At 46.3% G+C, this 23076-nt stretch overlaps 1 protein-coding gene across 2 annotated transcripts in view; it reads right to left on the bottom strand.

The window, feature by feature from the left end:
• Positions 1 to 3570: 3570 nt before the first annotated feature.
• The window catches only part of LOC107111550 (lateral signaling target protein 2 homolog), a 36167-nt gene continuing 16661 nt past the window's right edge, over positions 3571 to 23076 (bottom strand). The window contains exons 2-13 of one of the 2 annotated variants that reach the window (XM_015412525.1): positions 18802 to 18942; positions 14849 to 14986; positions 14222 to 14424; positions 13770 to 13859; positions 13424 to 13513; positions 12641 to 12742; positions 11770 to 11922; positions 11016 to 11149; positions 8016 to 8129; positions 6925 to 7011; positions 5772 to 5884; positions 3571 to 4655 (exon numbers count right to left, since the gene is read on the bottom strand). In XM_015412525.1, coding sequence (XP_015268011.1) covers positions 4524 to 4655; positions 5772 to 5884; positions 6925 to 7011; positions 8016 to 8129; positions 11016 to 11149; positions 11770 to 11922; positions 12641 to 12742; positions 13424 to 13513; positions 13770 to 13859; positions 14222 to 14424; positions 14849 to 14986; positions 18802 to 18942 — 1497 coding nt within the window. In that variant the 3' untranslated portion in view covers positions 3571 to 4523. The remainder of the gene's footprint in view (positions 4656 to 5771; positions 5885 to 6924; positions 7012 to 8015; positions 8130 to 11015; positions 11150 to 11769; positions 11923 to 12640; positions 12743 to 13423; positions 13514 to 13769; positions 13860 to 14221; positions 14425 to 14848; positions 14987 to 18801; positions 18943 to 23076) is intronic. The other variant, XM_015412527.1, reaches the window with a different exon arrangement.

Here is a 23076-nt window from a genome sequence, read left to right as displayed (position 1 = left end):
CCAGATGGATCAGTGGACATGTGGTGACCTGTCTGTCCATAGCTTCCAAGCCATAATGGAAGCCCCTGAACTTTTGAACTGTATGGCAATTTGCAAATTAAGATGTTCCTACAGCCTTATTGTAATGCAATCATTCCAGGTCGTCAGCCATGTTGGTCTGAAAAAGTGCGCATGCACATGAAAGCTCATACCTTGAATAAACCTTTGTTGGTCTTAAAGGTGCCACTGGATTCTACATTTGTAATACAATCATATATTTTAAAACTGGATGTATGACCCTCTTAGGAACTGCTTTTGTCTGCAAGTCAAAAATTATAGCTAAAACTTCTTTAAGAAGTCATTGATTTTTATTCATACCAGTTGGCTGCATTCACTCAGTATAGTATTGATTTATCACATTTCACACGTAAGATGGACACAGGAACAAAGGGACCCATGTCCTCAGTGGAATAAAGAGGCAGGATGTCTCCCCCCCTCAGCACACAATCATGTCTGTACTCCAATCAATACTTTACAGGAACAAGAGTATATGAAGAAGACACATTTCTTATGTCAGCATGGGGTAGTAGTTAGAGTGTTATACTAGGTAGGATTGGGGAGATCCAGGTTAAAATCCCCACTCTGCCTTGGAACCATGCTGGGTGACCCTTGGCCAGTGCTAACTCTCCTAATTGACCTAATATGGATGCTGTGAGGACAACATGTAGACGGGAAACTGTTTTACACTACACTGGGGAGGAAAAGTGGGATATAAATTAAGTAAATAATGTCCTGCTCTTGTTTCCAATTAGGTCGCTTCCCCATACCAAGTTTATTATTGTTGAGGTGACGTGACAGTTTACCCCCTTTTTAGCCAAGCAGAGCTGTCTTTTACAGAGAAAATGGGAAGCCTGTGTTATCACGCACGCACACACCCCTTTTCACAATTTTTCTTGTTTAATACATTAACAGATTAGTATATTGTGCCATCAGAGGGATTAAACCTTATCATATTCATTTACTCGGCAATAGCTTCTTTCTGCACGAGCTGCTGAAAATGATGTTAGCTTACCAGAACAGTTGCCTTAAAAAAAAAAATCAATGTTTAACCTTCAGTAGATCTGGTCGTACTTATTATAGAATAACTGCAACTCAAATTTGCATCTGGAGAGGGATGGGGATGGCAGAGTCAAGAACCGGCTTCACCATACCCAAGTCTAGTCACACAACTTACACACAAAACATGGTGGGTTTTCTTTTGCTTAAAGATAGGTTAAGAGAACATAGTTGTCCCAAAATATGTTGTCACAACAAACATTAATGGCAATGTGTAAAGTGCTGAGTACTAGATAGTATCTTGCTATTCATGCATGAGAATTTGCATGTGTTTACATTAAGACTGTGTTTACGCTAAGACATTCAGAGATTCTCCTGTATTTTAGATATCACTGGTTTTCACCACTGGGGTCTCACGTTCAGTGCTAGTACATACTAACAAGATGTCTGAAAATCACAAAAAAATTAAAGATAGGGAGAAGTACTACACCAGGCATCCTAAGAGAAATTTAGAATTGCATAGCAGTGGCATAGCTGGTGTGCTAAGCATGTGCTCCTTCACAATGCTACAGCAAATATATTTCCTTTTGTGCACATGAGAATGCACAGATGATTTTGGGCATACCTCTTTCCTTCTTTCCAGTGGACAGCCAACTCTAACCCAATGTCATTAAATCAATACCTGCAATACCCAGGGGTTTCCAGACAGGAAAGTGCCCCTGACTACTTATGTAAAGTACATTTCCCTTCTGGCTGCTGTGCGAGCAGAACTATACCCTGATGACAAGGCCAGCCAGAACTGAAGCCAAGGAGATAAAAGCATGAGAACAAAACACAAATGGTGCGTTTTGCAATGTGCTGTTTGTCAAATAAAGGAGTTTGCTTCCTACTTATTTTTTTAACTACCAATTCAGAACTACATGAAACTCTCATTAGAACTACAGGAATCTGATTTTAGAACTGATTATTTTTGTACAGAACTGCATGTTAGGAAACCTCCGGAGGTACTATAAAGTAGGGACTGTCCCTGAGAAATAAGAACAGTGGAAGGGTATGGTAGATGGTAGGGGGAGGGAGAAAGGAAGACTGCTTAAACTTTGGGTAAACAACATAAGAATCAAGCTGATTCATCATGAGAATCAGGGGGTATCACCAATGAGCTGTGATAGTTGGTTTATGTACCACTTGTTTAAGCATGGACACCTCAGGATGTACCCTCTCCCCAGTTACCAGGTCATTCACAATTCTTTTGCCCTTGTCTCTAAGTTCTAAAGGCACAGGAGTGGGTTTAGGAACTAAGAATCAGGCAGTATCACCAAAGAGCTGTGATAGTTGGTTTACGTACCACTTGTTTAAGCATAGACACCTCAGGATGTACCCCCTTCCCCAGTTACCAGGTCATTCACAATTCCTTTGCCCTTGTCTCTAAGGTCTAAAGGCACAGGAGTGGGTTTAGGAACCTGTATGAGGTTGACAGAAGCTGGATGCACGATCATCACCGCCTGCTAAACTTGGAGAGCTTGTGTGTCAGCACCTGCACTACTGACTGGACAGAGGTAAATCAGATTGCATGTTCATTGCAACCCACAACTCTTGTACTAACTGACATGCAACTAAACATGTCTCAGAAGGCATAATGGGGGGGGGGAGCAGAAAAGGAAGGAAGAAAACCTACACACACCAGTGTCAACATTTGAAAGTTTGTATTTGCATTTTCTTGTGGCGGGAAGAGGAAGTACAGCAGCAGATCCTGTCTGTCAACACCCAACACAACCACGCCATCAGAGGCTCATTCACTTGCATCTTCTAACATTGTATATGCCATCAAATGTCAACAGTGTCCTTCGGCTCTCTACATACGACAAACAGGACAAACCCTACGCCAGAGGATAAATGGACACAAATCTGACATCAGGAATCACAAGACTGAGAAACTTGTAGGAGAACACTTCAACCTTCCAGGACATTCAATGGGTGACCTCAAAGTAGCTGTTTTATTACAAAGGAAGGAACAGAATGGAAAGGGAGATTGCTGAATTACAAGTTATTACAACACTTAGGAAAAAACCCTCCCTGGGACTCAACAGGGATATTGGTTTCTTATCTCATTACATAGGTTAACTCATTCAGTCTTCACATATGTATTCACAACAAGGACTACAAATCCTCTGTATTTTAGTGTATTTCTTTTTCATAGTAGTATATTAGAATATTGAATGTAATGCAAGGAATATTGGGATGTTTTGCTGATATGACACTGCATCCACCTCATAAAGTGCTGTTAAGTGATCTCCACGCCTGGGACGTTCTTGGTTTGCTTCCCACAATTAGAAGACACCTTTAGACATTTATCTGCTACTATATCCTTAGCTTCTTATTTAGTTCTGACTTTGCATATCTTAAACATCATCATGTTACATGTTAATTTACTGTTAAGTCCCTGTCTATAAGTTTGAACCGTACCTACCATTCCAATGCATTTGAAAAAGTGTGCCTTTCACACAAAAGCTCACAGCTTGAATAAACCTTTGTTGGTCTTTAAAGGTTCCACTGGACTCTAAATTTGTTCTAGCACCCAACACAGCAATCCTACAGGCAAATATAGCCGCTGCCGGCACAGTTATTCTGAACCCAGAGAAGACAAATTGGCAGGAGTAACAGACAGCCTTCATTCAAGTATTCAGGAGAGTTACCAGCTCATGCTGGTTTCAGAGGAAGGAGCTGTAAAGTCTCACAGAGAGGTCTCAAAAGCATTTCCCCACACACTAGTGTGGCAAGAGCATATTAGAGAAAGTACATGCAAGGTTCATTGCAGCCCTTTTCTAAACAACCCACCTTAGCCCTTCCTACATGACAGAAGCTGGCAGGCAAAAAGTTCATGGCTATCTTCCATCCGCTTTGTAATGGTGCTGCTGGAGTCAAGTTCCTGCTTTCGGCTCCAGCAAAAGGCACTGTGAAACCCGTATCACACTCCAGTCCGCATCTGGCGATGCACCTCTATAGGTGTGTCGAAAACAAACCTGTAGGACAAAGCTAGCCTTAGATTCCCCTACCCCCCCCCCCCCCTTTCCTAAGTGCAGGAACCCAGAAGCCAGGCTACCAGCACCGGGCAATCCTTACATGGGTTACAATCCACTCCATCTGAGAAAGGAGTGATGGAGACACAAAAGGCTATTAATGGCATTTACAGACGTCTGCCCAAGTGCCATCTACAATGGATTCTAGCTCCAGGCGAAATGGGTCACGGATGTTCTTCAAATGTTAAGACAAAGAGCACATGCTATGAAATTCTAGAGTTTCCTCTTCTGCTACTCCATCCTGCACTACGAAAAGCTCTTTGGAGAACTCGTAAGAGCATCCTAATAAGACACACGTGGCTATTCCCATAGTCCTTTGCAGGTGGCCCAGGCAGTGGCTGGTTGCCAGTCTTTGGTGTTTCTGTAGGCACGCAAGGTGTGTGATGAAGCCCCAACTCCACAGCCTGATGCTCACAAGCCGCTGGCATCTTTATGGGTAGAAGGTAAGTGAGTGGTGTAGCAGTGAGTACAGATGCGGACTGGCTTCAGCTGCCTGAAGTGGGGCAGAGGTGCCAAGTGTGATGAACAGCGAGAGCAGAAGATCTGTAAGGAAATAAACTGGGCATCAGATAAGGTAACCCAGTTCTGCAAGCCCCACTTATTTACTTATTGCATTAATTCCCCACTTTTTCCCCAAGTGGCGACCCAAAGCGGCTTAGAACATTCTCCCCCTTCTATATTTTATCCTCACAACAACCCTGTGAGTTCGGTTAGAATGAGACTATGTGACTGGCCCAAGGTCATCCAGCAAGCTTCCATGACAGAGTGGGGATTCAAACCTGGGACTCCCAAAGTCTGGTACTCTAACCCCTACATCATGCTAACTCTTCACATGTTGGGGGGGGTGGCGGCGGCATAGATATGCTGTCCTAAGAATGCACCCATCCATGTGTCAAGTCTCAAATCACAAGCAACTGTTAGCCAGTACCAGTCTCACGCCAACATGGCCCTACATAACCAGCAAGATTAATTTCAAGTCCTTTCCTTGAACCCATTATGCCACTCAGAATGTCACCCTTGTTCCATTCCCCCTCCAGAGCGGCACCACTGGCAATTGCTAGTTCTACCCACTTGTCCCACCTGGCTGTGATAAATCTCTGTACTTCAGCTAAGGGACCACTAAGGGATTCATTCGCAGCATCATGTCACTGAAAGGAATCTTTCCAGAAAGTTCTCTACTCCAACTACTGCCCCCAGCATAGGCTACCCCTGGCCTGCAGCTATGGTGGGGCTATTGGTGGCTCTGCCCCCTTCCTTAAAGGGCCAGCCCCCTCTCTTGAAGGGCCCAGCCTCTTAAAGGCCCCCCGCTTCTTCCCAAAAGCATTTAAAGGGATCCTCTCCCTCTCCTGCAAGATTTAAAGGGCTCTCCAGCTGATCGGTGGGCTAGGTGCTCCCCACTGATCAGCTGAAGGACCTCTTAAATCGTGCCTGAGAGGAGGGAGAGGAATGTGTGCCACACCACCCCGCCCCATTGTGGCAAATAATGGCAGCCCCACCAAAACATTTTTGGCCTCACAAGTCACAAAATCCTGGCTATGGGCCTGGGCTACCCTACACATAGGGAAAGCACACTCATGTCTACTGCCTGCCAAACCTTGTTTTTCCCTTCCCCCAGAATTAAGCTGTTTGCAGGTTTATGAGCAGCAACCAATCCCTTACCTTCCCACAACTCCGACAGTGGTGTCGTCGACGAAGAAAAGTAAAAGGCACACGGCAAGCCATGCAATGACTGCAAGTGCTGTCTGGCACCCACTCCGGTGGTTCCAATGTGTCTGAAAAAGGGGCAGAAGGGCAGCTGGTGACTTGGCTGTGCTTCTTTTGAAGACTGACAGAGCTATAACCCCCCATCCATTGAGAGTAAATACTAGAGGCCCATACATCTCACTCCCTGCAACCAGTCCTCTTCTTCACACTATCTCAACTACCCTTCTTTTCCTCCTCCTCACCCAGCCACAGTTTCTAGCCTTTCCGTGCTTCCGTTCCCTCCTACAACCTTTATCCCTCACCTTTTGCTCAATTTTTCTCCCCCCCCACACCAACTCTAGGTTTATTTCCACCTCATCGTTGTCTTTCCTGCCTGCCCGCTCCTACTTTCCCACCACCCAACTCATCTCAGGTTTTAAAATGAAATGCACCAGCTCTTTTGGATTACCTAAGCAAGCACACACAACACTAATGATGGTGTCAGGGATTGCCTAGGCAATTCACAATGGCTGCTGAGATCTCCTGAGGTAATTTCGCAAGACTTTGGGTAGTGAAGGGTGGGGTATGAATACAATCTCTTCTTCTTCGTAAAAATTAACATTAACCCCCCATTCCTTTGTGGTTTTTAGCTAACTTTTTTCTGCAAACTTGGAGTTTCCAGGTCCCCCAATTTGTATCTGCTCCAATTGCGTTGATTTTTTAATCTACACTCTGTGGCTGTGTTCGGAATTGGATACACACATAGTAAACAGAGATGTGCTAGTTAATGGTGAAATAAAATTGTACAGTCTCAGCAGTGAACAAGGCACTGTCGACTAAAACTCCAGAGTCCTTTTGAGTAGGCCAAACTGAAGCTGAGACAATGCAGCACCTCAAGTGGGGAAACCCACTGCAAAGCAAACAGGAAACTGCTAGCAAAACCTCTATTTGACTGCAAATCAAAGACCAAAGCTAAGATACCAGCCAAGCCAAAACAGCCCCCACCTCCCACCGGCTATGCCTAATAGACCCTTAAGAAGCTAGGCTGAACTGTTCTTGGAGGTCAGGCAAGGAGACAGAGGCTCAAGCGATGCTGAAGCAGAAGCAGAATCACACTCTGGGCTCTCACCCTGTCTTCCATGGCCTTGCCTACCACTGGAGCAGAGGGCACAATCTGTCAGGCGAGGAACTGCAGGCCCCACACAGACCCCCACCTCTGAAAAGGGGAAATGAAAGTGTTAGCATGCAGACAGCTTAGGTCTGCCCACTGCAAAATGCCAGAGCCCAGATACAACTAGTATAGTGATGTCTGCAGCATGTTTGCAGCCCCAGCACCAATAGGAGGGGTGAGGCAGGCGCCCAGACTAAAGCCCCTCCATAACCCCCAACTAACTACTAACCCTGTATACAGTTTTCTTTAAATAATACATGCTTACACACAGTTTTCAGAAAAGTGGGGGAATAGGCCACAACTTTATTAATTACAGCTGTAGTACGCTTTGGCACAGCATGGAGTACTGGATCCTGTCCCTCAACTTGACCTTCTGCCAGTTGATGATCCACTGTACACCTAGGGATGACATGTCTCTGGATACCACAAGGGCAGACGCCTTGAGGTGGTCTCCCCCCGCCACCTAGGCGTGAGGGTAATCCCTGGTCATGCCCCCGGGCATGCCCCTCATGCCAAAATCCCTTAAGGGGATCCCCAGACTCCGGAAATGGGCACGCAGCCCGAAATCAGTACTTCAACATGCACTCCACTGCCCGCTGACGGTCATCACTGCTAAGCACATCTGAAAGGTAAAGGAGCAAGAGCACCGAGTACTGCAATTATCAGCTAGCGAGTTTTAATAATACGCTTGCTCAGAGCCTAATACAGCTGACACTCTGCAACTCCCTCTCAGAGATTTCATCATGCTGTGCCAATATGCAGCAATGAGCTTCTCATCATATTCTTGTTCAAAGGATGTGACCAGGCATGCAGATGTTACTGCACTTTCAAATGGCCTCCCCAAGGCTGGAGTTCCAGTGTGGCAGGTTCATTCCTGTTTACAGCCCCATGAAACAAACTTTGCCCCTAACATCACTGCTTGGTATTTATAGCAGAACAGCAATGTGCGTCCGCACTGTACCCGGCTACCTTCCTCATGTACTCTCCTGAGTGTAGAGAACAGAGTAAAGGCTCAGCCTCATACACACAAGTCAAGTAGAGTAACTCACGGCCAGTGTCTGTTACTTCCAGTTCCTCTGTCCGGGACGTCACAATTGCAAATACAGTCTTCAGGATAGAACGCAGGTCACTGGCAAAGTTGGTTTGGAGCTGGTCTGCCACTCCTACCCAAACACAGCACAATGGTTAGAGTACATAATTCCAAAAAATTGCTAGGCAAAAGAAAAGGCAAGTTCTGGAGCTCCTGCAGCCACACATACGTGCACACACTCCCCCCTTTTGCCACCACTGCTTCCCACCTGATTAATGCACCAACAGGGCTGCTGATCTCTCCTTCTACAGAGGCATCTGGCCTGCAGGGATGAGGCATTAGATATACGAATTCCCACTCTGGGTACTAACCTTTCAGTAGGGCTAATGCAATGCTGTGGCTGTGGTTGAGAGATTAAATCTGTAAATCAGGAAGTGCCCAGTTCAAATCTAGCCTCACTCCCATTTCTGCGACAGGGAGGTAATGTTGAACTGCTTCCCAAAGTTGAGCAAGGATTACTAAGATAATGCATATGAAATACTTTGAACACCTGAAATGCATTATGCAAATACAAAATATTCTAAGACTCCCTACTACTTTTGCAATCTCACCTTTTACTAAATAATCCCTCCAGGGATAGACGACATTAACATAGGTTGCATTTGGCCTATTAAGTTGCATCTAGAGGGTTATGCTCCATTTCTTCTTTTAGGAAACCACTTTGAGAGAGATAACATGTTGATACACTTACTACAGCCCCATCATGTAAGCTGGTAGGTAATGAGGTGGAGCACAAGGCATACCTGGTTCTAGTTTACCACATATAGAACTGGCTAGCTTCATTCCCCAGTGTACACTAGCTATACTTAGAAGCTCATCACAGAAACAATTGTACCACGTGACAGTCAATTTCATTCCAAGAAGCCTTCAAGATACTCACCTTGCCACTATCTTCAAAATGGCAACAAGAAGTTTATCATTATGTTTTTAGGTATCGGGATTTTGTATCCTGCCCTTCTGCCTTTAATAAGTGCAGACACTCTAGATCCATCTCTCATTGTTTGGTACATTTTTTGCAGTGGTTCCAGTCTTATCTGGAGAGAAGGTGTCAGAAGGTGGTGCTAGGGGATTGCTAGTCAGCCCTTTGGCCTCTGGGGCCCTGCAAGGCTCCATCATGTCCCCTATACTTTTCAGAGTCTACATAAAACCACTGGCTGATGTAATCCAGAAATCTGGGCTGGACTGACACTAATATGTGGATGACACTCAGCTCTATCTTGCACTTCCAGCTAGGCTTGCCAGTTTCCAGGGCGGGGGTTTCCCCAGTTTTCAGGGATTCTCCTGGCTGCTGGCCAGCTGGCCAGTGGGGGAAACCCTGCCCCAAGTGACTTCCCTGATGTGATGGCGTCACCTGGAAGTGATGTCATAATGCCAGGAGCAGCATGCAGGGACGCTCTGGTTTAAGGGCAAAACTCTATTATTTTAAGCCAGCTTTACCATAGAGTTTTGCCCTTAAACCAGAGTGTCCCTGCATGATATCCCCAGTGTGATGATGTCATCACATCAGGGATCTCCTGGAATGCCCCCCAAATCCCCCCTCAATGGAGCAACAAGGGGACCTAGCAACCGTACTTCCAGCTGATCCCAGGGAGGCTGTAGAAACTCCGAACCGGTGCCTGGGTGCAGTCTTGGAGTGGATGCAGGCTAATAAACTGAAGCTTAATCCCCAAAAGACAAAAGTGCTATTAATGAGCAGAAGGTCTGATCCGGGACTTGAAGTGTCATCCATTCTGGATGGTTCCTCAAAGGAACAGGTCCATAGCTTGGGTGCTCTTGGACCCAAGCCTTCTGCTGGATAAGCTGTGGCCAGGAGTGCCTTTAACCAGCTTCATCTGGTTAGCCAGCTTTGGGAGTTTCCTGGGCAGAAAAGATCTGGCCACAGCGGTGCATGGTGAATGCCTGAAAAGGGTTTAGAAATGTCAACTGGTGCAGTATCCTGCATAAAGGACATTGACCTAGGTAGGTTGTAGGGACCATATCACTCCAGTCTTGGCTCATCTACACTGGCTCCCGATCTGTTTCCAGGCACATCAAGGTGCTGGTGCTGACCCTGAAAGGCTTGTATGCCTTGGGATCAACATACCTGGAGGACCATCCACTCCTTTTTTCTTTTTTTAAAATAAATATTTTTATTGGATTTTTCTTACATTGTTTTACACCGTTTAACAATTTTCCATGACATATAGTTGTCCGTCAACCTAGACATCTCTTTCTTGTTTTTCAACCATATATTGTATCCATAAAAATATGCCACCAGTTTTAATTTTAATTTCAAATATTTTCTATTAACAGTGCCTATACTTCAATTCATTTCCCCTTTCTGCTAGCCTAGCTTCCATTAATTTCTCTCTTCTTTATCTTCAACCAGCTGTATATTCCTTCCCATTTTTCCCAATATTTTTGTTCCGGAGGACCATCCACTCCTTATGAATCTGCCCAACTACCTCAGTCATCTTTTGAGGCCCTGCTTTAGGTACCTCCGCTTTCTGCAATTAGGCAGGCGGCAACCCTTCTCGATCATGGCACCAAAACTCTGGAACTCTCGCCTCAGGAAGGCTAGCCTTTTCCCTGCTGTTGCCATCTTCCACCAGTAGGTGAAAATTATTTTAGTTTCATGTGGCATTCTCTCAGTGATCCTTCCTTCCTGCCCTATGTTTTAATTTTTTGTATGTGTAGCTTTGGTTTTAATCATTCAGTGGTTTAAGATGTATTTTTATTTTATATCTGTTAGCCGCCATGGTGGCCCTGATGAGGGCAGAAAGGTCAGGGTATAGATTTTGTAAGTCAGTAGCACCTGATCTTTGCCAGTCCAAGCAGGAGGATCACACACTCGTTTAAGCTCTTTCTTATCCAAAAACTGTTTTGTGCCACTAACCAGATACCCAGTACTAATTTTCCCCATTGAAATGTGGAATGTGGGATGCCAGAGAGACCTTCTTGGGGAAACTTGGGCACTTACCAGATACACAGACAAATAATGTGTGGATCATGTCTTCAGTGGTCCTGTAACGGGCTCGCAATTCCAACCACCGGGAGTGCTGTGAAACAGCAACAGCTCCTGCCCGAGTGCTCTTGGACTCCTGCCCAGGATGCCTGTGAAGAGAAACTGTTAGAACAAAGAAAAAAAAGGTATACTTACTCCTATCTTTAACCCCCTCTCCCCCATTCAGTCCAGGGTGGAGGGAGTTTCTATGAAGGCATCTGTCCTTTGTGTCTGAATGTCCATCGTGAAAACTGCCAAGGAAAAGGGACTCTCCACAATAAAGCTTGCATCAATATTGTCCACACCAGCTTTGGGTCAGAGAATATTCACACATTTCTCTTTCACCTTCCAAGAGCGCCTTTGAATCCTTAGATTTGACACAGGCATGACTGTGACTCAAAGAGGCCTCCTGGTCTGTAAATTACTGTCAGCTGGCTGCTAACCGCTTTTATTCCCTCCACCTTTAGCTATTCCCTCCACTTTACCATGGCAGAGCGTCACTACTAAAAACACTGGGACCAACATGCCACTCTTTGTTTGGAAGTCAAAGAGGAAGTCATGTGACTTGAATTTATGGTCCGATTCCTCTTAGTAATCCAAATAATTGTGCTGAGAAGTTCAATGGGTAAAGCAGCAACCAGTCCCTTGTGGGTGTGTGTGTGTGGGGGGGGAGACTTTTGCTCCGTACCTTGGGAGATGTGTGTGTGTGGGGGAGACTTTTGCTCCGTACCTTGGGACAGATAAGCAAATATGTGGCGCCGCAGAGCCCCTGAAGTCAGCAGAGTTCACCTCACAGGAGGCCTGTGAATCAGTAGCACTTTCATTCAGGACACGTTTCTCCAGTATGTAAAGCTCTTCCTTGGACAGCACACGCAGCAGGTCTCTGTAACAGAAAAGTTTTTAAAAGGAAGACATACAAGAAAGATAGCATGCATGAGCAACCCTCAAGGGCTGATCTAAGCACACGCAATAATTGAAAAGAGGGATACCTCTAAGCTTATCTTATGGTAGGGCCTTAAGTGCAATGCAAAAGCCAAGCCTTGCAACAAGGGACTTGCTTGAGCTTGGCAGCCCAGCGAGGCAATTCAGTAGCTCATCTCACTCTAGAAGGCACACATGTGCTTGCCTCCCCGCACCCCAAATATCCCACTCTCACCCATGCAAATGGTGTCTCTGCCTTTAAGAGAAAGCATGGACATCTCTACAATGCTCCTCTTAAGACACACTTAACTGGGATTTCAGTAGAATCATGTGGTAAAGAGTTTGTGGGACTTCTCACCGCAGAAACTACAGCTTTGAATGGTCTGCCAGTATAGTAAAATAACACATCTGGGAGAAGAACCAAGCTACCACCTCTCTATGAGGTGCTAGTCAACTACATGAAGGGAGACATTTAATATGGGCAGACGCATTCAAATGAGCCCCCCACACCTGTGATATGAAGCAGTTCAGTCTAGGAAAGACACCTCCATATGATTCTGCTGAACACACAGCTCAGTGCTCAGCTTGCTCCCTTCTCCAGAGGGACCAATCCCCTCAATCCATGTAAAGTTTCACTGAGGATCCTGTGCAGGAAGGCTGTTTCTCATTCACTCACACACCTGATTTTCCTAAGCAAGACATAGAAAGGGCTGAAGACTCGGGATATCTCCTCGGGCTTTCGTTCCAAGTTGAGGGGTCCATCAGGGTAGATCAGGAGCCCACTGTAGAAAAGGTTAAAAAGTTTTTAAAAGTTTTTGCGTTAAACTTTGTAACACTGAACTAATCAATGGTGTTGTATCATACACCTTACAGCATATTATGAACAATGACATTTAAACAATAAAAATTTCCTTACAATATTGTACGTCTGCGCAATGTTCCCTCTAAGCTGTGGAGTTCTGTGACCAAAATTTTTACTTTGTGAGCTACTTGCATTAAAGTTGTGAGCAATTTGGCTACTGCATAAATTAATTTGCTCTGGAGCCATCCTTCCTGAGCTAAGACAAAAATGTGTAAGCCGGAGGCTAAAAAACTGTGAGCTAGCTCACATTATCTCAGCTTAGAGGGAACACTGGTCTGCAGTATACACAAGAATTTTCCAGTACTGCTGATTGTCTTAAAAACTTTCATATTACACATTCTGAATGAGTAAAATCTTGCCTTAAAGTAAGGTGGAATAAAGTATGTAAGACTGAGTTCACCCACTAACCATCTCCAGTCCTAGAGCCTCAGTTCACAAAGTGTAAATTGGCTTGATTTATTCTGCTTTGGAAATACATCAGTCTTGCCAGCGTCAAGAACCAGAAATGACAAGACAAACATTTCAGAAATCTTGACCTGTGAAGTTCTGCAGTCCTCGAAGGTTTGATCTCAACCATACTATGACCAGAAAAACCACATACCTAATAATGGCCAGCCGGGGAATTGTGAACATCAGCTGCGGCTCATAGCCATCAATCATCTCCTGCGTCAAGTAGCCAAGCTTCAGAGCTCTAGATAAGTGTGAGACAGACGTGCAGAGAATGAGAAAAGAAGGGTGTGGACCACATGACTAGCAGCTGTCATAACCTCACTCCAACCAGCTAATTATCTTAGAAATACCTTGAGCCAAATTTCTCGTATCAAACAGAGCTTTGGCAGGTTTGCTTTACAAGGCGTAGTTTTCTTCCATCACAGAAGTAGGCAGTACTTGTTCAAGCATTTTCCTAGCCACAAATGAGAGGCCCTGAAAAGTGGCAAAATCCTCACCTGGCCACAGTTTCGCAGAAGAGCACAACAATCTCCTGTTGTCTATAGATCTCTTCAGGTGACTTCACTGAAACCAATGAAGACACGTAGCTGGAAAACAGACAGACTGTGAAAACCATTTCAGCCACCACCAATAACATGTTCTGCATATGACCCCTTCTTCAGGTTTCCCACCAAAGCTAGTGCTTGGTGGCATGAATCTCAAAAGACAGCACTGATTTTGCTTGAGATCATGACAGCACCTTTGACTGAGTCCAGCCAGAATACTCTTTAGCACAAAACTGCCTTCATCAAAGATTAGCTGTTAGACTTTTTCACCTCTATATCCCCACAAGCCCACTTTACTGCTCCAAGGCTCAATGTAGTATATTTTCTAAAAGGAGGCCAACTTATAGCCCTGTCTACTCCTCACTCTGGAATAGTAAGCAGTACTATGCAAGCTTAATACATACCTTAGCTCAAACTCTGCAAAGAGTATATCAAAGCGAATCAGTGCCCTACGGACAGGCTCTGAGTAAGGACCATGTTGGCTCAGGCTCTGCTCCCGGAGGACTGTCCGTACAAGTTCTAAGCTGCACAGCAGATCTTTGGCCAGAGGTCGAAGCCGCACTCCATCAGCCTCATCCACATCAATATAGGTGCGTGCCATCAAACACTGAAGGGAGAGCACATGGACTGATCAGGAAAATGTCCTGTCTTCTGGCTGCCCCACCACCACCACCTCATCTTCTTTACCATCTATTTCAGGGTTAGGATGTGCCCTCCAGCAACTGTAATAATTGTGTACTCCAAAATTAGCTTTGGCTTATAACTCAGTAAACAAGGCAACAATGTTGCATCAAGGTTCAGTAGTCATCTGTCCAGGAGGATCCAGGGATTGTATAACAAGTGAGATTTAAGCCACGGTTAGTGGAAGAACATGGTGTGGCACCAGCTATTCAAAGAATCTAGTTACCTACTATTTCAGCCCTTCATGTAGGAGTACCATTCCGTTTATGATATGCAATGGAACATAGGTTGGCCAGCTCTTCCAGCTGACCACAGCACATCCAACACGGCTACCACTCCTCATGGCTCACCTCAGCAGCAAACAGCATGTGATTTCGGAGACTATCCACTAGAAGGTCCTCAGGGAATTTGATGACATAGTCACGGCCATGACGTTCCTTGGGGATGCACTCATCCATTATCTGCTCTATGATGGCTAACAGTTCAGCCTGGCAGAATGGGAAGAGGCATTAGTACTCTCAGCACAAGTACATTTCAGAGACAGCAAATGAATTGTTATGCAGGAGGCCACGCTGGCCCAGAAGGGCAAGGCAGGTTTTGGCATCTGCATGGTCAAACAGAGAAACAAAATGCGGTGCTGACAGGAAGTGAGGAGAATGAAGGAGACTCTAGAAAACAGCTGCTCCATCTACCAAGAGTGACCCGTATTACCATTTCCCCCCTCTAATCAAGGATGAGAAACTTCCATGCTACTGTTGCAATTTCATCAACAGCATGTCACATACAAATATGTCCAAGCCGTGGTAAGCAAGCTACATTCTGCCAGATTTACATATAATTTGCTGTATGAGCCAAGGGCGTAGACTTTCCAATTTGGGGGGGGGCTGGGCCAGAGGCATTGCTGTGCCAGGTCCTTAAAAGAACCGAGGCCCAATGACATCATAGGAAGGAGCCAGTGACGTCACAGGCCATTGTCACTATTTATGGAGGCGGAGCCATGTGGGATTTAGGAAGGGGTTCTCCAGAAATTTAGGGGGACCTGGAAACCCTTGAGAACCCCCCTAGCTAGGCCCAACGGCTCAGAAACAAAGCATGGCATGGGCAAAATCCTCTACATAAAACCCTGGAGAACCACTGCCAGTCTGAGTAGACAATGATGACACTGATGGACTGATGGTAGAGAAATCATGCTTTGTGTACCAAAGGATAAAGGTTTAAACCGAGAAGGTCTAAGAAAACAGGTGTTGGAAAGGATCTTTCTCTGTCTGAATCTCTAGAGATCACCTGCATCAGAGCAGACCATGCTGAAGTGAGCCTTTCTGAACAGCACCCATTGCTCCATGAGTCCAGCAAAACATTATTGCAGATGCCCTCTGGGGGTTCACCTGCACTTTCCCACTTTAAATTGTTTTTAGCCACTTTTTCACCTTGCAAGAATCACTTGCAGTTACAGAGCCCCATGGAGAGAAAAAGACCTAAATTGATTTTGAGTGGTGGGTTGAGTTCAACTTTCATGCTGTGCTTTCACCCAGCCTCCAGTTCTGATCACAACGCTACTGCCTAACTGTCCCTTGAACAATCTTCATTGGCCCTAGGAGCCAGCCCAAAAATTTAGGAGCCAGACTCATTTTTCAGCATTCAGGGCTTTGTATTTTATTGACAATTTTTTCTAATTACTGCTACCATAAAACCTAATTCTAGGCTCTTCACAGTTTCTTGTAATTTTATTAAAGCTATGACAAAAGTATTGTATTATATAATTTTATTTATAGTCCACCTTTCTCACAGGAATAGGGATACCAGTCCCCCGGTGGGGGTGGAGGATCCTCTGATTTTTTGGGCTCCCCCCCCATGCCAGTCAGCTGGCCAGCAGGGGTTAACCCCCTCCCCAACAGTCGTCCATGGCCCCGCTTAAAAAGAGCAGGCACCATGCCTGCCTGTCCCGCAAGCTGCAAATTTGCAGGTTGTACAGCAGGCACTGTGGCGCCTGCTCTTTTCAAGTGGGGGCCCCCCTCTTCTGCCCTGCAAGCAGCAAATTTGCTGCTTGCAGAGCAGGCGCGCATGGCACCTGCTTTCCCCCCAATGGTTGGGGGAAAGCAGGGGGTATGTGTGTATGGCGCTCCATCCCTGATGCAATTATGTCACTCTGCTTGACATCATCGCATCGGGGATGGCCCTGCTCCCTTCCGGCACGCCGCCCCAAATCCCCCCCCCCACCAGGGAGAAGCACCTGGCAACCCTACACAGGAACTCAAGGTGGATTACACATAGTGAGTCAGTACAATCAGCAAAATCGGACATTCAGTAACCAATGCATTACAGGGGCCTCAACAGAAAAAGCACAGTATGGGCAGTTGTTGATTTTGCCCATTTGCATGTTGGCAAACACAGAAACCCCTGCTGACATTAACAAAGTTGTTGTGGTGGAGCACAGCCAGAAAGAACTGAAGCACAGCATAAATATTAATAATTAAATATTAATAACTATTAACATGACACATTAAGCGGTACAAACATTACATAACAGGATCCTATTTACAATAAGCTATACTTTACAGTGAGCTATACACAGTAGCAGGGCCGGCTCACTCACTAGGCGAGCTAGACTCTCGCCTAGAGCGCGGCCATCATGGGGGTGCCAGACTGAGCCCCCCTCCCCCGCCAAAAGCTCGTGCCGCACACTGGAGAGGCACTGCCACCCCTCGGTTGGATGTCAGCTGCCGAGCGAGTCACTCAGCGGGTGGCTGGGCGAGCGTGGGGGGCACCCTTGCCTCTCGACTCTCTCACCGGCGGTGCCGGCGGCAAGGCACTCTAGAAAGTTTGGTGTCGAGATGTGTGCCCAGAGCCGCCGCCTCCCCTCCCCGCCGTCTGGATTTTTGTCCACGGGAGCCGGGGGGGACGGAGAGCAGCTGGGTGGTTTTCCCTCCTCCACCCGCCCCCTCGAGGGGCTGGTGGCGGGGGGAGCCTCGGAGAGGGAGAGAAGAGCGCCCCTCTCCCATCCGCAGAGTCGATGCGAAGAAAAGGTGACAGCCGGGTCCTCAGAGTTCCTCTGGTGTTTGTTTGTTTTAAAAAACATAACTCCCCCCCCCCCAGCACAGCATCAAATCAAAGCTGCTCTGGGTACACACTGGCTGCAATACTCCTTCTAAGCAGCAGAGTCTTGTGAGCAAAAATTCTCCTTTGTGAGCGATTAGCATTCTAGTTGGCATTAAAGTTGTGAGCGAGCCATTTGGCTGCAGCATAAATGAGTTTGCTCTGGAGCCGTCCCTTCCTGAGCTGAGACAAGAATGTGTGAGCCGGAGGCTGAAAAAACTGTGAGCCGGCTCACGCTAGCTCAGCTTAGAGGGAACACTGGTTGCCAGCCCCCAGGTGGGGCTTTCTGCGGCTTTCCTATTAGCTTTTTTGTTTTTGCTATTTTCCAGGTTGACTTTTCAGTAGTAGTTAAGCAATGGAACATCTGTGTGATTGTGCGTTCTTGAGTGTTTCTGTACAGTTAGAAATAAATATTTGGCTTTGGTTATGATGTGATATGCCAGGATGTGATATGCCTGGCATATCACATCATAACCAAAGTCATTGCTCATGTTTACTATCATTATTATTATTATTTCCTAAAATGCATTTATGTTTGAAAATTGGTGGGTGCACGGGGGGGGGGGGGTGGCGCCAGAAGGTAGCCTCGCCTAGTGTGCAAAAAACCCTGGAGCTGGCCCTGCACAGTAGTATAGACCACAGTCCCTAATCATTTATCCAAGTAAGTTTGCGAACTATTTTGAACAGTGCATCCCTATTATCTGTGCAGAAAAGCACTCTTGAATAATTCAGTTTTGCACAGTTTGTGGAAGGCCAGGAGACTGGGAGCTTTCCTGATCTCCTTGCCAGGCCATTCCATAAGGTGGGGGTAACCCTGGTTGTCATTACAACAAAAGGCTAACTTCTAAAGGTAACCTAACGCCCCCCCCCCATTTCCCACAATTCCATTATTACTTTGAAAAGTTCCATTTAATTGAATATTGGAGCCAGTATAGAAAGTAACTGGTTCAGAAGTAAATTCATCTACCATTATATGTTAATTTTATACCGTTCAGAGAACTAGTGACAAGATCTTTATGCATAATGTATTTTTATATCATACTTCAAAAGGTATTCAGAAGTGAAATGATAAATAAGATTTGTATTTGTACTGAGGATCACGAAAAGACGCTACAATAAAATCACTGCTGAAAATACTAGATGCCACCATGAAATTTCTAGGCGCTGTGACAGCCTGGCATTTGTCAAGCCCTGAAATATCCCATCTTACCTGACTAAGGTGCAGCTGATTTAGTAGCACCAGGTACTGCTGAGGATCTGTCTCCACATCCAGACAATTGATCTCCCTTACCACTTGAGTCACTCTCTCATCAGCATAGAAGAACTGTGACAGCAGCCTGGGATCAGAACGCTGAACAGAAAACAACAAGGTTGGATAAGTCACTGCTGGACCTTACAATGCTGGTTAAGACCAAGACTTGGACCTAGTTCTCAAACAAAAGGTAAGGTTCTAAGCTCTGTGGGAGAGACTAGAGTACATGGAATTAATTCAGAGGACCCAAGCCACAGGTTTCAGACCCCGGCTTTGGGGGGCGGGGGAGGGATCAAGATTTGAAATTTCAGAAGTTACTCATTAGTCTTTGCAAAAAGAGCACAACTATAACTCAGTGGAGAAGGGCGTGAGAAGAAAGATGGCAAGCACAGGAAATAGGGTGGCCAGCTCTGGGTTGGGAAATACCTGGAGACTTTGGGGGTGAAGCCTGAGGAGGGCGGGGTTTGAAGAAAAGAGAGACTTCAATGGAGTATGCCATTGAGTCCACCTTCCAAAGCAGCAATTTTCTCCAGGTGAACTGATTTCTTTCAGTTGGAGATCGGTTGTAATTCCAGGAGAGGTCCAGCCACCATCTGGAGGTTGGCAACCCTAATAGGAAGAAAAGTGCCCGACAGCACTGTTCTCCAAGGGACCAACTGCAGAGAAGCAGGTGTGCATGGAACAGACTGCCAGAGTTCATTGGGCTCCTCAGATCTCAACAGAATGGAGTAAAATTACTTTCCCTCAGCATGAATTGGTCCCAACTTCAAACACCCAAGGCACCATGTGCTCTGTAACTCTGAAAATGTAGCTGCACACCTGAACTATAAACACAAGCTAGTTATAAAATATATTAAATTATATATAAAACATATAAAAATAAAATATCCTAAATCTTAAAAATTAGGTAATCCTCTAACAGAAGTATAATCCAGAGGATCTGAAGGAGAGATTGGATCAAGTATGTACTATGGACACGTCAACACAGGCAGGTAGACAGCCAGTTGTGTGGTTGTCTACAAAAAGATATGACATTGCCAGGGGTCATTTCGTAGAAAAAGAGCTAGGGGGACTTATTAGCATAACTCATTGGCATTTGCCACACCCCCTGACATCACCGGAAGTGTGTCCTCCCCACAGCCGGCGGCGACCTCCAGCGGGCACCAGCAGGGATCTCCAGGCCCCACCCTCCTGCACCTCACCCGGAGGGATGGCGTCCCCCCGCGTCCCCCCCCAAATGACCCCTGGACATTGCCCTAGAAAACCAGGCAGGGAACTGGTCCTCCTTATTTTCTTTCATGCCACAAATGGAAAAAACATAGGCTAGTAGCAGGCACATGAGTAGAAGTAGGAAACAACTCATTTAGTTTTTTGGACTTGTCTGCAAGATTGTTCTTCATTTCAGTGCTGTGCAGCTGCATGCAGTTAGAAATTGCCAAGAGAAACACATACAAGATTAGCACTGCTCAAGCCAGCAGAGTCAGCAAATTTGCATGAATTAGCCAGCACGGCAGCAAACCAGAAATCACCAAATATTGTTCCGAAGTTGTTAGACAGCTCCCTCTTAATTCACTTAGCACATATGCCCTTGCATTTGCCCTCCCCTCTGAGCAGACTTTGAGGGGGAGAAGCAGACTGAATTGCTCAAGAGACTGTCATCAATATTCATTCATGGCTCCACTGACTGCAAGGATTACAAACGCAAGTTAAATTTACAGGTTAGCAATTCCCCACTTTTCCCACACTATGTTCTTGACGGAGCTGGAAAACATGCCCATGGCTGCCTTCTACATATGTAGAATTCCCTGCAGGGCTTTCAGAGTTGCTGTAAATGCAGAGACAAAGGGGCTTCTGCACATGGGAGTTTTTCTGCATGTTTTCCTTGGTCTTTTTTCTGACTCTCCCTTTCCACACATGCACTGAAAACACAACATTCATTTGTTTTGGGGTTTTTTTTTGTTAATTTCTTCACATTAAAATTTGTAATAGATAAGGCTACCAAGTCCCCACTGGGGGCGGGGATTCCCCTGCTAAAAGAGCCCCCAATCCACCGGTCTGGGTCCAGCCAGCAGGGGGAACCCCACCCCCGAAGTGGCCAGATCGGGCCGACGTGCCCGGCGTGATGACATTGCCTGGAAGTCATCACGCTGGGCATGTCACTGGGCAATGCATGGTGTGCGAGAGAATGTCCCGGAACAGGACCTACTCTCCCCCGCTTATTTTGGTGAGTCACTTGGCAACCGTAGAAATAGATAAGCAACAACACATTGCTATAGCAATTGGCATTAAACAAACAAATTTTATTTTATTTTAAAAAATATTTTTTTGTATTTATACCCCGCCTACCCCGCGACTGGCATGGCATGGCAGGAAAAAAAATGCTGGGAAAATAGCTCCAAGAATGGCCGATGGCAGAAAAATGGTGCAGATGTGGGTGGCACCTTTGCAAGGCAGAAAAACACGCACCATTCCTTCCAGGCAGCATTCTAACATGGCTGGATTGTGTTCTTTCAAAAAATATTGAGTAAACCACATTTGGGAAAGAATGTATAGAGAACAAGTGTCACGGCTCAGGTGGGGTGTCACCTGACACTGCCACCACTCTAGATTTAGGATCCCTTGAGAAGGCTCAGAGCACCCTCCCAAGACCTTCAGACCTCCCTTATTTGGCCGAATAATATGTGTGAGGACCAGGCAGAGTGAACAACAGATAAAAGGTTTATTTTTACAGGAGGTCAACCCAATATGGGAACAAACAAGGTGCAAGAACTATAATAAGTGGGTGAAGAGAAAAGAAACCAAATACCCTAATGTGACTAGACTCACAGTCCCTAGTCCTCTGTCTCAGTTGGGCCTGAGTCTACACACCCTTCCTCTCAGGGTGAGGGCCTCTCCCAGAAGCAGCCTTCCTTCTGGCTCTGCTCTCTTGGAAGAAAGAACAGTTCTTCTTCTGTACCAGCTCTTCTATTATAAGTCCCCTTCCACTGTGATTGGCTAAAACTGGCGCCAAAACTTCTCAAGGACTTCTGGGAGTTGTAGGCCTGGCCTCCTACCACTGCTAGTCAGGCTCCCAGGGTCTAGGCTTGCCAAGTCCCCCCCGGGGGGGCGGGGAAACCCCCGCCCGAGAGGCCCGTTACCTGCCGCAGGCGGATCAGGCCCCAGGGGGAACCCCACCCCCAAAGCACGTGACGTGCCCGGCGTCAGCACGTCACCCGGGAGTGACGTGGACTTGTTGGGGGCCCTGTCCCCGGCATTCCCAACGTGGTAGGAATCACTTCCGGGTGACGTGGTTGTGGCACGCGTGCGCACAGACTCCAGGACCGGCACTGGAGTCCCCCGCTGTACATAGAGCGAGGACTTGGCAACCCTACCTGGGCCTGCTAGGCCTTTGTGTTATGTACTGACAGCATAACATGAATCGTCTAATCCACCTCCCATGTTGAGCTTCGAGCCAGCCAAGGCTCCGACAGTGCTAACGAACTATTGGTCGCTTCAAAACAGCGACCAATCACAGACGAACTGTTCCTTGAGTGGGAAGGACACTGATTCGCTTTTATCTCTGCAATCTGATTGGTTGTTATGTATATAGTAGGAGTGGCTATATTAGCCCGGTATGTTTAAAAGGAGCCCAGCTCCAATGTTTTACTGTTCTGGTTTCTGAATGCGTTTGAGTGCTTGTTCGTATTAAAGCTGAATCACTTGCTGAAATCACTCTACAAGTCCTTTGTTAGCGCGATCTAACAATTGGGGACGAGGATGGGATGTTAGAGCAGGTAGGCAGCCCTGCAAACAATCCCATACCGAACCAGGACGAAAGCGAGCAAAGCACAGCAGTCGATCAAACGGAGGCGCCACCAGCTCCGGTGCCCAAGTCTCCCCCGATGGCTGGAAACCAGAAGTTCGAGTCGTTCGAACCCTCGTCTGAAGATTGGGACTCCTACCTCGCCAGGTTCGAGTTCCACTTGGAAACTCATGACATCACAGAAGAGGCAAAGAAGTGAGCTTGCCTACTGAGTTCCTGCGGGAAAGGCACCTTCGACATTGCAAGGTTGTTGGTGGCCCCGACCGATATTAAGACCGTCTCCTTCGCTGACCTCACGAAGAAACTGAAGGCTCACTTCTCACCGCAGCCTTCAGAGATCGCCTGCAGGCACGCCTTTTACAAGAGGAGCCAAGCGGCTAATGAAACCATCGCAGAATTTGTGGTGGTCCTTCGGAAGGCAGCGAGGCCGT

The sequence above is a fragment of the Gekko japonicus genome, unplaced genomic scaffold, assembly GCF_001447785.1.
Source record: "Gekko japonicus isolate JY-2015 unplaced genomic scaffold, Gekko_japonicus_V1.1 scaffold100, whole genome shotgun sequence".
Lineage (NCBI taxonomy): Eukaryota > Metazoa > Chordata > Lepidosauria > Squamata > Gekkonidae > Gekko > Gekko japonicus.
Note: the sequence above shows the minus strand (reverse complement) of the source record. Positions and strands in the feature narration are given on the sequence as shown.